The 13,772-nt window shown below is 40.5% G+C and overlaps 1 protein-coding gene across 1 annotated transcript; it reads right to left on the reverse strand.

The window, feature by feature from the left end:
• Positions 1–9,479: 9,479 nt before the first annotated feature.
• 42sp43 (P43 5S RNA-binding protein) lies at positions 9,480–12,720 on the reverse strand. The gene is made up of 9 exons (XM_020632665.3): positions 12,370–12,720; positions 12,113–12,213; positions 11,955–12,045; positions 11,723–11,811; positions 11,374–11,447; positions 11,084–11,164; positions 10,776–11,005; positions 10,492–10,545; positions 9,480–10,257 (listed from the first exon to the last, which is right to left on the reverse strand). The coding sequence occupies exons 1-9, from the start codon at positions 12,502–12,504 to the stop codon at positions 9,973–9,975; spliced, it is 1,140 nt and encodes a 379-aa protein (XP_020488321.1). The 5' UTR covers positions 12,505–12,720; the 3' UTR covers positions 9,480–9,972.
• Positions 12,721–13,772: the final 1,052 nt, after the last annotated feature.

Genomic DNA, 13,772 nt, shown 5'->3' on the forward strand with positions numbered 1-13,772 from the left:
CAACATACTATTACCCTTTCTTCTTCACCCACACAGAAATAAATACAGTGCAACCATCTATCTTTGACATCCAGCTTCTGTTCTTACACAAACGTACACACACACACAAAAATAAAGACAAAAAGCAATAAAAGACACTGTCACAAGCGTACAGTTTATAGATGTCACAGGGGCGTTTACGTAGGTCCATCAATTCATCTGTAATAGATTGCTTTCCTACAGCTATATTCACATACAACTGTCATAAAAATGCAAATTATTGTTAAATAAATAAAACCTCAAAGGCACACAACATGACAAGATCGAGGAGGAGCATCAAGTGGAAACATTTGTAATAGAACAAAACTGAAGGCAGAGAGAATCCAGGCTACCTTTACAGGGCCCACTGAGTGTCTTTTCAAAGAGCTTAGGGGACACGATGCCTCGGTCTTTCCAGCAACATGGAGCGTAAATCAGGGATCAAGGAGAGCTGTATGATAAAACAGCAGAGAGACATCAGAAAGATAAACAAAATGTTTTGGGCGATTGGAACACTGATTCATTGAGCCTTTCAGAGAATAAAAAACATCATTATTCTTGTGTCTGGCTGACTGTTTGCTTTGGTGCGCTCTGTCCTCACATGCCTTTATGCTTATTACTAGGGCTGTAGCATGATGGAATTCACACCGCTGTGATTCATGGTGGCTCAATAGCGCTGTATGCCGCTAACCCCCCCATCCCCCCCCCCAACCACCACCACCCACCCCCCCTCCCCCCAACCACCACCACCCACCCCCCCTCCCCCCACCCAGGTGCTGAAGGAAAGCACCATCACAGCAAAATAGCCAGTTACATGAACACTATAAGCCTTGATTATGGATGTCATATGTTATTATAGGCTGCACAAGGTCTGCAAAGTGGCCGGAAAGAAAAAGGGTGGCTGGTAGATTTTTGAATCCACCAGCCAAAGTGGCAGGTTGGCGATAAAGTTTATTTCCAACCCTTGTACTGATGTTGCTCGTAGCTTTTCCATCTGGGGCTGCTATATAATGTATTTATTTTAGTTTGCAATGAAATTACATTTATGTTGACATTGATTCCTTAACCACTTTATAAATAATAAAAATGGGAATTTATTTATCTGACTGCTTGGCTTCATTGATATATATATATTTTTTTAAGTAGCCAGGTGCAGTAATATAGAAAACTGAGTACGCATTGTGATGTCGAATCAAATCGAATTTGTGAGACCAGTGAAGGTGCACAGCCCTGCTGTACAACATTATGTGTGTAAATACACCAAAAGCAGGTAAGATAACCAGGGAGAACTCTGCCCTACAGGAAAATCCAGATGATCAACAAGTCATATTAATGTATCCTTAAGGGCTTGAATGTCTACAGCTAATCATGATCAATTCACCCATAGTTATCAAGTTATGTTACTCTGAACCACAAATGTTGGCCTTATGGTGATGCCAGAGGAAAAGCATCACAAGCAAATCACTAAAGTCAGTGTAATTTATCCTCCAGGAAAAACAAATGTTTTTTTTGTTGTTGTTGCAAAAATCATGTCATTGGATTAAACAGCTGTCATGATAATTCTGTCAAAACCAGAGCGGCAGACCAAGAGACTGACTGATCCCTCGAGACATCCTGCTGGAATAGAAAAAAAAACGCTTTTTGCGCTTGTGTAATGTAAGTATGGAGTACTATTAAAGAACAACCTAACAGCAACACACGTGTGACTTTGATATCTTTCTCAATCAACGGGTTAGTCGATGGAGGATTTTTTTTTCTTAGCACTTCATTCATTCTCGCAGTGAACTTCCCGGAGAAGGAGACTGGCAGACAGACAAGTGAATGAGACCGGGTGGACTGGCAGACAGAAAGGTGGCCTTGCGGGTCAGTCTCTACATAACCAGACCAGAATCACAGGTTATGATGATTGGACTTGACTGACAGGCGAGGAAGGAGATAGGCAGAGTGGCTTATAGCTCCACCGTCCCTCAGCTGAAAGAAAATAGCAAGAGATGCTGGTTTGACTGTGATTCAGCACTCAGTCAGTAATGATGACTGATGTTTCACACCGGCTCCTGACTCATCACTCTTCTTCAGCGCCTCCTGCCGTTAGCATCGCTCGGCTTGCCCGGTTGTGCTCCCCTCCTGATCACCGCTGATTAGATGTAGACTAACGTGGAGGCCACGCGCCTGTGAATCAGTGATTGCCCTACATTTGTTTAAAACATTCTGCGGCTAATTAGTATCAACTGTGACCCTGTATCGCCCCATGCACACACACACACACACACACACACACACACACACACACACACACTGCATGATACGCTCCATTAATGAAACATGAGCTTTACCAGCCCCACTGGGACTGCTCTCTCTCTCTTTCTCTTTCCAGTTGCTCTTCTTCTATCTCCAAAGATTTTGCAGTCAAAGGCATCAGTAAGCACAGGTCTATGAGCTGGAGTTGCTGCAGCACACAGACACACACACACAGACACACACACACACACACACACACACACACACACACACACACACACACACACACACACACACACACACACACAAACACACGAGCTGTTATGGTGAACAACTCACGTCATCCCTCTCTCTACAAAGCTGACCTTTACTCTAGTCAGCAGATACATGAAATGATGAGGAAGAAAAAGAAGAAGCGCTTGTTTGTTTCTCAGAGCCTGGAGCTCAGTCTTGGGAATTTACACATAATGTTAATGCCAAATTATCATCGATAGTCTAGCCAAAGAAGTGAAATACAGAAGTGGAATTAAGGTTTGAATGCAGCTGTAACTTTATGTAACTTTACTTTTGAGAACGATGTAAAGAACATCTGGAAGAACACTTGGAGTCCTAAGCTGCTCCAACAGGCGTCACAAAGTTTAACTTTGAACAGAAACAGGGAGTGTAACTTCAACAGTAGTCCACAAAGAGAAAGATATTCTCCAGGATTAAGAACATTATAATTATTAGTAATTTGGCCCTCTCCTAGCGACATGTTGATGTTTTTTTTTGGTTCATAACCAGTCGTCAATTAATGCAATGATGAAAAATAGTCCTCTACTAGCATCAGAATCAGAAAAGAGCTGCATGTTATCATAACAGCAACAAAAAAAAGGAAAATAACATACATTCCTAATGAATTTCTATAAAAAATTCTGTTCACAGTGCATCAGGTCTTAGGCTTTTAAATGTAGCTGTTAATTGATTACGCTATCTAGCAAGTAGTAAATGTTGTATAACGCAACACTTCATCACAAATATGTGGCGTACGGCTGAGTTTTTATCATTTAAGAAGGTTGTTTTTGTGACCCATCTATAATATATGTTAAAATCACCTTAGTAAAGTACAGTCATCAGCAGCAGGTAAATTATGGGACTTTCAGAATATGCATTTTAAAAGCCGACTCTTAGCACCAGTCTCTCAGACCAAACAAAGCTGTTTCCTGAGTGGGCGTGGGCCTTCTCTAACATAGCTAACGGATGGACAGGGATAGGTTCACGTGACGGAAATATGTCAGCGAGCCTCTGAGCGAAGCAAAAAAGAAGCTGAAGGAAGCGCTGTGCCGACTTATGAACACAGAGCTGAGAACAAGAAGCCCTGAGGGACTTTGAATTCACTCTTTTTTAGAAAGTTATTATTTCAAACCTGAGTCACTAATTTAGTTAGGTTGTGTTTGATATCTTCTATATTATGGTTTAAAAGGTTTCACACTATACCTTTAATCCAACTGTCTATGCTGCTGTCACAGTCAGCAGGCAGCAGCAGATACCACCTTGATAGCCACCGCAAGATGGCGGCACCTACAAATCAGCCATCGGATTCTAGGCTACATGTTTAGCCTAGGGACAGATTAGAGTGGTGGTTCTCATGTTAATCTAGAAAAGGAGTCCAAAAACTGCATTTCTCAAAACGTCAAACTATTCAATAAAAAAGCAGTGGTAGAAATTTCATTCACAGGATAAAAAAATCATGTGAAGCAAACTCAGATTTGTCAGCCCACAATGAGGTGTGTCTTTGAATTTCATTTAATATTGTTGCTATCTTCTATTTTGTCTTTTGCACTATTTTCTCTGCTGAGCTTCTTCTATATTTGAGCCCTGCTGAATTACTTTTTGCCACGATGAAAACTCATTTTCCCTGAAGGTGTGTAGAAAGTTACTTTGGTACCCAAACAGGTACAACAGGCTCCTGTCAAACATCCCATCATGTCATTGTAACCTTATTCTCCCCTCATGCTGTCGAGCTCATGAAAACTAATCATTGAGGATAACATGACTGTTAATTGAAGTCTGGCCCCCCTGCTGATCTGTGTGCTTTCTCCTTTACAATGATTAAACAGCAGTGTAAAATCAATCAGTAGCTCTTTGCTCAACTGATACATGTTAAGACACACAAACTCCAGCTAATGAAGGAAGAGTACAACCAGGACGGGGGGTCTGGTGTGCGTCAAGATTGATTTGATCAGGTTCTCACCTTTTGGCAGCTTTGATAAATGATCGTAATGGAAAGAAATTTTGGCTTTTTTATTTTAAGCTGTTGTGAAACAAGGTGGCTGTCACATTAGCTGATTGCTCGCTTGCAGCACTTTTAATTACTGCTGGAGCGTGAAGCTTTGATTGATGAAGGAGCAAACATGAGGAAATAAGGACAATTTGGGGTGTCGACAAAAGGAAGTGTAATCAACAGTTTTGTTTCTTTTATCAAGTCTGATCCCAGGCAACATAGATCAATGACTGAGAAAACCTAATCTGATCACTATGACTCTGAAAGCATGCCAAGATAAATCATGTCAGCGTTTGTTTGGACTCTGTGGTTCAAATTCTTGTAACAGTAAAGAAAGAATATGGCTTTTCTTTTGAACCTGCTTCAATAGTCCCTCAGCCTGTGACGATGTAAATGAATTGTTCGCATTCTGCAGCACTAAATGATCTGTAACATACCAAGGCACGAAAGGATTAGTTACACAAAAAGATAAATACCCACTGTCACTATCTCACCTCTTCATGGTTTTATGTGTTTTTCACGAGGACAGATAGGGAAACTGCAAGGATCACAAAGAACAGACAACAAAGCAACGGGAAAATTTGCAAGTAATATTCTGCAAAGAAAATGAGAGCTTCCAAAGACAAATGGAGTCCTGAAGACAAACAGCAGAGAGGCAAAGGAGAGCTTTGACGTATGATGTAACTTGATTAAATGATGAAGAAAAGAAGATAAACAGCCTACTCTGCTGATGGAGGGTCACAGGGGGACCAGAGGATGATGCCAATAGACCAAATGTTCACACCAAAATGGTCAATTAAGCAGTGGTCCAGCTGAGTATTGAGCTTTTACTCTCGATTAACAGCTCCCAACACAACGTCAAACGCCGTCCTAAAACAAACACGATCAATCTTCCACTTTTTGAATGACTTTGAGAGTCCTGACCACAGCTGAGCCTGATCCTGTTTCCTAGGAAACCGGACCTCCTGCTGGGATAGTCAATACTAAGGACTACATTATTGTCTTAACACAGATAAAGATAAACTGTGATGCTATTTGTGTTTATCTGATTTTTGTTCAATAGCTAATTTATATGTGTGCCATGGATTTTGAACATAATTAATGTTGACTGTGGGCAGAGACACAACATTGCGGGGGACCAAACTTTCCCTTTCAGACTGTTCAAACATTAATGAAGAATCTTAAATCTTATTTAAAAAAAAAAAAAAAACATATGCTGAGGTAAGGGGCAATGATTTGGTTGATTTAGCACACTCTCATGTGTTAAGCTCATCCTAAGGTCAGAGTTCAGGCCTGCAGAAATGAAAGGGTTAATCTGAAGGACTATAAGGTCATAAGGTTTCCTTTTAGAATAATGCAACAGTTAGTGTGTTGTATTAAAAAAAAGAAAACACCTTTTCAAAAACAAGTGGACCTTTTGTGTCTCAGCTTGGTTTAAATAATACATTTTTTATCTCTTAAGTCCCAATCTGTATTTTATGATGTTCTAGTAGAGACAGTATGATGTCTGTCTGACTTTTGGTCCACTATACTGAAATATTTCAAGTATCAGAGGGATTGCTGTTTAAATGTAGTCCAAGCATTCATACAGAGTCTCTGTCTGCTAAATTAAAAACAAATTAAAGCTACATGGTTTGAGGCCTACTGGTGGTTTAAAAGTAAAAGAATCTCGGGTGCTGGTGGCACAGTGGTTGGTGCGCACGCCCCATGTGTCGAGGCTGTGGTCTTCCTGGCGGGCGGCCCAGGTTCGAGTTCGGCCTGTGGCTCCTTTCCCGCATGTCATTCCCTACTCTCTCTCTCTCCCCGATTTCCAACTCTGTCCACTGTCCTATCTCTCCATTAAAGGTGCAAAAAAAAAATAAAAAATCTTTAAAAAAGTAAAAGAATCTAGCAAGATATCATAAAGTCTTACATCACATCTGAAGCTTAATTCCCAAACAGCTGCAGTGTCACACTCCTTTAAGATGCAGGCAAAGGAGCCGAGCATGTTAACACCTGCAAGCCTCTTTATTTTGTGCATATGTTGTTAATCCTGTCAGTTTATCAAGCATGCAGTGGTGGCACAGCTACAAGAAGCTCTCTTCAAATAGGGCCATGGGAAAAAAAGAGAAAAGGGAGGGGGGGGAAGAGGTTTTGGGTCATCTATTCTGGAGGAAGCAGGCTAAATCAGGGCATGACGACTGTATGGTTAACCTACTTCACTTTATCTCCTTGTTTCGGGATTTTCTAAGGCAACATTTTCTCTCCTTCTCTGACTGCCTTTTTATGATCTCTGAATGAGAAAAGAGAAATTTGGGTTACAAGAATACTGTGAGGAATACATGATGAGACTATTATTATTACTTCTACTACGAGCTACTAAAAGTTTCAACAATGCGCTGTTTTTAAAGCTCTATGAAGTTATAAATCATTCCTACAATGACGACCTGTTCCTATGGTGGATGATGCAGTTATTTAAACTGATTTTCACTGAAGCAGACATGTTATGCAATACTGCAAGGCACCAATCATCAGTGTTTACTGGCAGGTCTGTAAAAAAATATATCCCGGAGAAAGAGCTTCTGTGTTACTGTTTGTTATTTCAGAGTTAAATACTAAAGTGATGTTATTTGCTGAAGTTTGTTGAATCATTTTGTTGCCTTTGGAGCCACTCGGTAAGTACTTGCTCCTGTGGGTCGAAGCAATTTCAGCGAGAAGCTTTGTCACTTTGATACAGATGACTCACAATCAGTGTGTTTCAAATGGTTTATTGCTAGCCTATATTTTTGTCCTTACAACTAGGAAATGTATAACACCTGCAATTTAGGCTTCAAAGGTAAGATATGTAAAAACCCTGACATTTTTTATTTTTTAAACCTGAGTCATAAAATGTGTATGAACAACTTTATCTAGGAAGCAAATGTATCCATTTCTGCAGATAAAATGTCATCATCAGGGGCTCTGACGGCCTAGCAGTTAGGCCGCGCCCCATGTACGGAGGTTACAGTCCTCCAAGCGGGCAGCTCGGTTTCAAGTCCAACCGGTTGCTCCCTTTCCCACATTCCACACTCTCTCTACCTGATTTCAAAATCTATCCACTGTCCTATAAAGATATATTTAAAAAGTAATCAGCAGCAGCAACTAAAAATACAGATCTGCTTATTGAACATTACGTTAGGTTGCCTTTTCTTTTTTTTTTTTTTACATAAATTGAAGGTAAAGTACAGTATGGCAGAGGGGAATTTTCTATCAAATGTTTCAATGATGAACAACGAATTAGATGTGCATTATTCTTCTATTTCTGTGATTTTCCCTCTGCGCTGCTCTGATATGTACATGTTACACCAAAGGTCATTTTAACAATGAGGATAATTGGCCTTGGCCTTTCCAGAAAGGCTGAGGTTGTATTTAACTGAACGTGATTCACTTTTATAGTGTTGCTGGTGTAGTACAGACCTGACTAGTGAGTCCTGACAACAGGCACTCTTGGGCCGGGACACCATCTGGAAAATAATTATCAACTCTGCAGTCAACAAGGAACATCTAATAGAGTACTTTCCACACCTGCTAAACACCTGCAAACATACTCCAATGTATTCTTAAAACCCACTGACAAGACAAGAAACAGAGCAAAGACTTGGAACGAACATGGTTTACTACCTTGCATCCCCATAGAAACATGATTATCCTTTCACATTGCTGCTAGGCAGTGACATGCTGACTTTAAAAGTGTTGCTTAACATCCAAGGCAATATCACAATCTTAAAATGCACTCAGTGCCTGCTTTATGCTTTTATCTGCACTTGGTGACTGTTTGAAAAGGATTGAGACATGCAAGAGGCAAGATAATTTAACAGTCAGGTTTTGAGGCATGCATACGTTTCTGTTTGACAAGTGATGTACTATTCTCCTGCCTGACAAATCTCTCAGGTCAGCTGCTGAAGAGTAGGTTAATGTATGGGACAGAAGGCAGAAGAGCAGCAGCACATGATAGAAAGAAGGAATACAGCCTGAGGCTTCTAAGAGAATGACCTTGGGCACACAAAGAAACAGACCAGCGAAAACACTGTCTGAACTCAAAGTGACAATCTGTAACAGAGCTTAGCTGAAGCTTTGAAATGGACTCCGCGTCGCTCCAGTAGACCAGGGAGAAACTGAATTGTGAACACAAGAATTAGGCGTTTAACAGCACTCTGGGTGAAGGAACCTTTTACATTCTGATATATTTGTTTTAAATGAACACTGATTTATCTAATTGGGAGCCTTAGTCTATTTCTGATTTGCAATACTAGATGAAGGCCTATAAAACAAGTCAAGTCAAGACATCAACGGCTTATAGCCCACGAAGGTTCTCAAAATAATTACATTTTTACAAAAATGGAAGCAAATCACATCTATTTCTGCTTCTTCCAGTGGACAGATTTGTTTCATAATAATATTAATACTAGACTACATGTAGCGCCTTTCTCAAGGGAAAGCATTTTCGGACCATTGGTCAAACAAGTCATTTATCAACAGCTCTTTGTCGGTAGCTGCAACGAAATGCCTCCACAGAAGTCGGTTCAATATTAAAACTTTCTTAAAAGGTTTTTATCTTAAGCCTTACCTCCTTCAGCATGTCTTACTCTACGGCATTTTTAAACCGTTTACTTTGGCAATGCTACTTATCTTAATATCTAGGCCCCCATTTGTAATTTCGTTTCCTGAATAACCAATGCAATGTAGATTTACTTAAGGTCAAAGAAGGTAAAGGTAAAATTAAGGCAAATACATTATAATTAAAGCAGGACCACAACTGTAGACCCTAGAAATCAAATTCATAAGCACCAATGTACTAGTTTGAATCTTTCCATTTTGACAAGGAAATACTGAACTATCTAACCTCAGCTGAATAGTTATTACAGCTGATAGTCATCGTTGTGGTTGAAGTCTCATCCACCCCCAGAGTGTCATGTTGAGTGACTCAGCTCTTACTCATGTGCAGTCTTTTGTTCACATTTAATCCAGACCAACATGTTCAATGTCAAGCAGTGTGAGGCAAAAGCAAATATGATGATCAGAATGGCTGTTTCAGAGTGCCAACTATGAGATGCTTAGACAATTACTTTAAAAAAATGCACTATTCGGTTTCTTCAGCAACTACCAACAGCACACATTTTATAACCAAACTATTAAATCTAATGTGAAACTTGACAATTTGATCAAAATACAAATGATTTTATTGGGTCAACAGGTACTATGTTACAAAATGAGAAAATTTGATATCTTCAGAAACTCCTCGAAATTCTCAAATGCTTGACATTGCAATTTGTCAAATAATGACTGAAATATTTAATTCAAATATTTTAATGTATGCCAGCTACATTAAAGAAAACTAAACCAAGGGGACCCAATTTCATATTCCTCAAAATTACAGAAAACAGTTTCACTTAAGAAATTAAAGTTATCTGAAAGTTGTAATGAAAAAAAACAAATTACTCTGCCTGGATTTCATTACAACTTTTCAGTAGTGCAACCTCAGGCTTCTCCTCAAACGTACGAGGCTTTTTGATGCCAAACAGATTGCGCAGATTGACTTCTGGGTCAACATAATGAGGGATCTTTCGTTCATTGAAGAGGCCGGAGAGGTTGGTTTCCACTTTGGTACGTCGGGAGATACGCATGCGCAGAGCAAAGAGGCGGCGCAAGTTTTCCTCCACAATGGGTAGATGGTGTCCATCCAGACGCTTCTGCCAGGACTTCTTAGGACGCTGACGTTTCTGTTTAAATATTTAGAAACATTTAGTTGTAGTTTGATGTCAATAAAATTTTCTATAGCCCCCCTGATTGAAAACAAATATCTGCAGTTCCCCAACATATTTAAAACATTCATGCCCCTTTCAACAGATCTAAAGGCAAGTCCAAACTCAGTAGTCCCCAGGCCAGAATGCTTTACATTCCTGCTGAATGATGGCTTTAGTCCACAACTGCACTGTGGCATACGGATGACTTACCTTTAGAGTAGTGGCACATGTGTCATGGCGAAGCAGGTGTCTGGTCATACTCTCCTGTGGGATAGCACAAACCCATCATTCAATACACAGTTTTAAACTTTGTACATGAGAACATGGCTGTGAAATGTGTTCCTTCAGGGTTTTTAATTAGGTTACATTTGGCATGTGGTTTATACCCATGTCAGAATTTTTTTTTTGATCAGCATGGTGTCCTAATTGGATTATTCATTCTATTAACATTCTTTCCTCCCAAGGACTAGTAAGAGAAGATATATGTTTCTTACCCGCATAGCAAACGTGCGCTGGCAGTCCGGGAAGGAGCATTTATATTTGAGGAGCTCCAGGTGCACCTTGCGGATGTGGTGCTGCAGGTTAAAGGTAGTAGAGAAGTAGGCCTGGCAGTCGTCCCTGGGACAAACCAAAACAGGCTTATGGGAAGCATGGATCCGTTTGTGCTTCCGGAGAGCGTCCGCTTTCTTAAACACCTTCTTACATGCTTGGCATGCAAACTTAGCTGAAACACATTTTAGAAATGTTAAAAAAAATATTAAAAAAGGGGATGAAATGTCTCAAGTTGTACACACTGATTTACCTGGATGTTTGGCCATGTGTTTCTGAAGTTTTCCCCAGGTGTGTTCAATCACCTGGCAGTTTACGTCAGGGCAACGGTAACCTGCAGCAACCAGACCAACAAGGATGGTGAGTTTATCAGCAAATCATATTAATCATCAGTTGTCTCCCTTCTGGAGACCGTTTGAGGTTCCACATGAACCATGGCTGTTCACTAGAGCACTGGAGATGTACATACAATTATAGGCAAGACTTGAGGGATTTTGAAGAGATGGAGCATGAAAGGACCCCAACCAAGACTGAAAGACCAACCTGCATGCTTCTTCTCGTGAGCTTTACGGGCAACATGAGAGTCGAAAGTGGCAGCGCACACGTCCTTTGAACACCTAGGTAATCCCATCAGGGACAAGCAGAAGTAGAAAAAACAATGTTTAACTTAGTCACTGGGGCCCCACCCACTGAGTCTTTTCTCATTCAGTCTTCTCCCACAAGAGCTCCAAAAATGATTATTACTGGAAAAGCCATATTCTTTGAAAGACTTAATCTGAATCTGGCATTTTGTTAACTCACAAGACAAAGGTACTGAGTTTCAGTACACTACAGCCAAATCTATGCCATATTTTATGTCAAACCACATAATGTTAAAGTACAACAGACATACTTGAATTTAGTTGGCACTTCATGATGCTTCAAGTGCAGTTTCAACATTCTGCGTTTTTTGAAGGTTAAGGAGCAGTTTGGCTGGTTACACTGAGGGAGAAATACAGTTTTTCAAAAAAATAAAATAAATAAATCACAAAAAGGTAGTAGAGTACTACATGCATCATGAGCAAGGATCTTTGTTACTAATTGACAATTTGGCGCCATCTCGTGGATGTTGTATTAAGACAAACCTTGAAATACTTCTCTTTCTCCCCGTGGACGTAGCGCACGTGCCTCTTGAGCTGGCCGGTGTTGAGGAAACTGAGCGTGCAGCTCGTGCATCTGCGGAAAGTTGAAATGAGTTATTGGGCTCTAGGACGCAACAGACTAGATGAAACTTGTTACTTACTGGAATTGCTTTAACCCTCTGTGCTGAAGCATGTGGCGGCTCAGGTGGGCTTTTCTTGTGAAACGACGACCACAGCCAGCTATTGTGCACGGACACGGGCGCTGTGGACATTTGAGGCGACATGTTAAAACTTAATGAATCTAGTTTGAAACATCATTTTTAACATTCCCCAATAGGAATGAAGGAAGGAAACCAAACACATTAATCTGAAGTCTATCAACATGTTGGTGTCGCCCATGTTTAATTCGTTCCCTTACCGCACCGGTGTGCACCGTCTCGTGCTCCCTCAGCCTCCACTGTCTGGTGAAAGTCGCTCCACAGTTTGCGTGGGTACAGTTGAACAACTGCAGCGGCGGACCGCCGGCAGGTTTCTCACAGCGGACTCCGTTCATCTAAATTGATGTGTGAACACTTCTCAAACATAAAATATGTTATGCAGAAGCCGCCGCTTTTGTCAGTCTCACTTAAACCCTCGTGGGCGAGCTAATTCGTTAATTGGCAGCGTGACGTCACCGGGCTGTGAGTCAGACGCACACGCTGTGCCATGATACAACGCGTTGCAATCTGTAAGATGTAAAGCTGAAACTAATTACCTTGATTACCTTGCAGAGTCCAGCTGCGTGTGCAAAGAAGCATGAAACACGGGCGTGTTGGAACATGTATCAACCGCCCAGAAGCATACAGGTGTTGCCTGTCAATGTAAAAACATTTAAAAAAAAAAAGAAAAAACCGAGGTCTGCAGGGGAAATTAAGTTGTTTTTTCTGTATCACTGTTGTGTTTCTCTGGGGACTGTTAGGGACGCGTATCTAGAAAAGTGATTGGTACACTAATAAAGGGGAAACTTTGATTTTAGATTTTTTTCTAACTGCCTCTTAAGTAAACTGTAGGTGTGATTCAGCGTTCTGTACAGCAGAGGGCAGTGTGTCTCTGACTTTAACAAGGCTGTTGTTTTGAGGATAGTCTGTAGCTAAGGCGTACACATTTTGTGAAAGGATCATATCCCACATCTTAACCCCTCCCTGCACCAAAAAGGCAGTTACAGTCTCTTCCTAATTTGAAATGCAAGTTTTTAGCTTATGAAGAGAGAATTCTCTCATTGTTTCTCAAACTCTTCAAAGGTGATGCTGATGTCAACCCTCAGAAGTTTTGTCTGGGGACTACAAATATATTCTATTGAAATCACTGCTATAAATGGAGAAATCTATTGGATTCAATTGTTTATCATACATTCCTATATTCATTTTAAACCCTGTCAGGCTGCTAATTCCTGCAGGTCTGTCAGCATCACTGATCCTTGTATTTCTAATTAAATCAAAGTCAGTATGTAGCTCTGGTGATAAAATGTTCTCTCTGCTGTTTTTGTTACTCAGCCGTATCACTGCTGAATATTTAAAGTAATTGACAGCATTACTGATCAGCAGCCGTTCTGATGAAAATCAGTAAAAGGGACAGTGTGGTTTTTGATGCACATGCTGTTTTTAATCCACATTATCAGTATGAAAGGACTTGTTTTGTTTTTTTTAGTTTAAAAGCTGAAATATTTCTGTGGCATTCCTGTTTTTGTTTTTACCGGAAGGGACACAAAGAGCACATATTCAATGCTGCACTCTCCCTGCCGCTCTTCCATCCAACTGTCTCGTACTTCCTGGTGGTCAGATG

Source organism: Labrus bergylta, chromosome 16, assembly GCF_963930695.1.
Source record: "Labrus bergylta chromosome 16, fLabBer1.1, whole genome shotgun sequence".
NCBI lineage: Eukaryota > Metazoa > Chordata > Actinopteri > Labriformes > Labridae > Labrus > Labrus bergylta.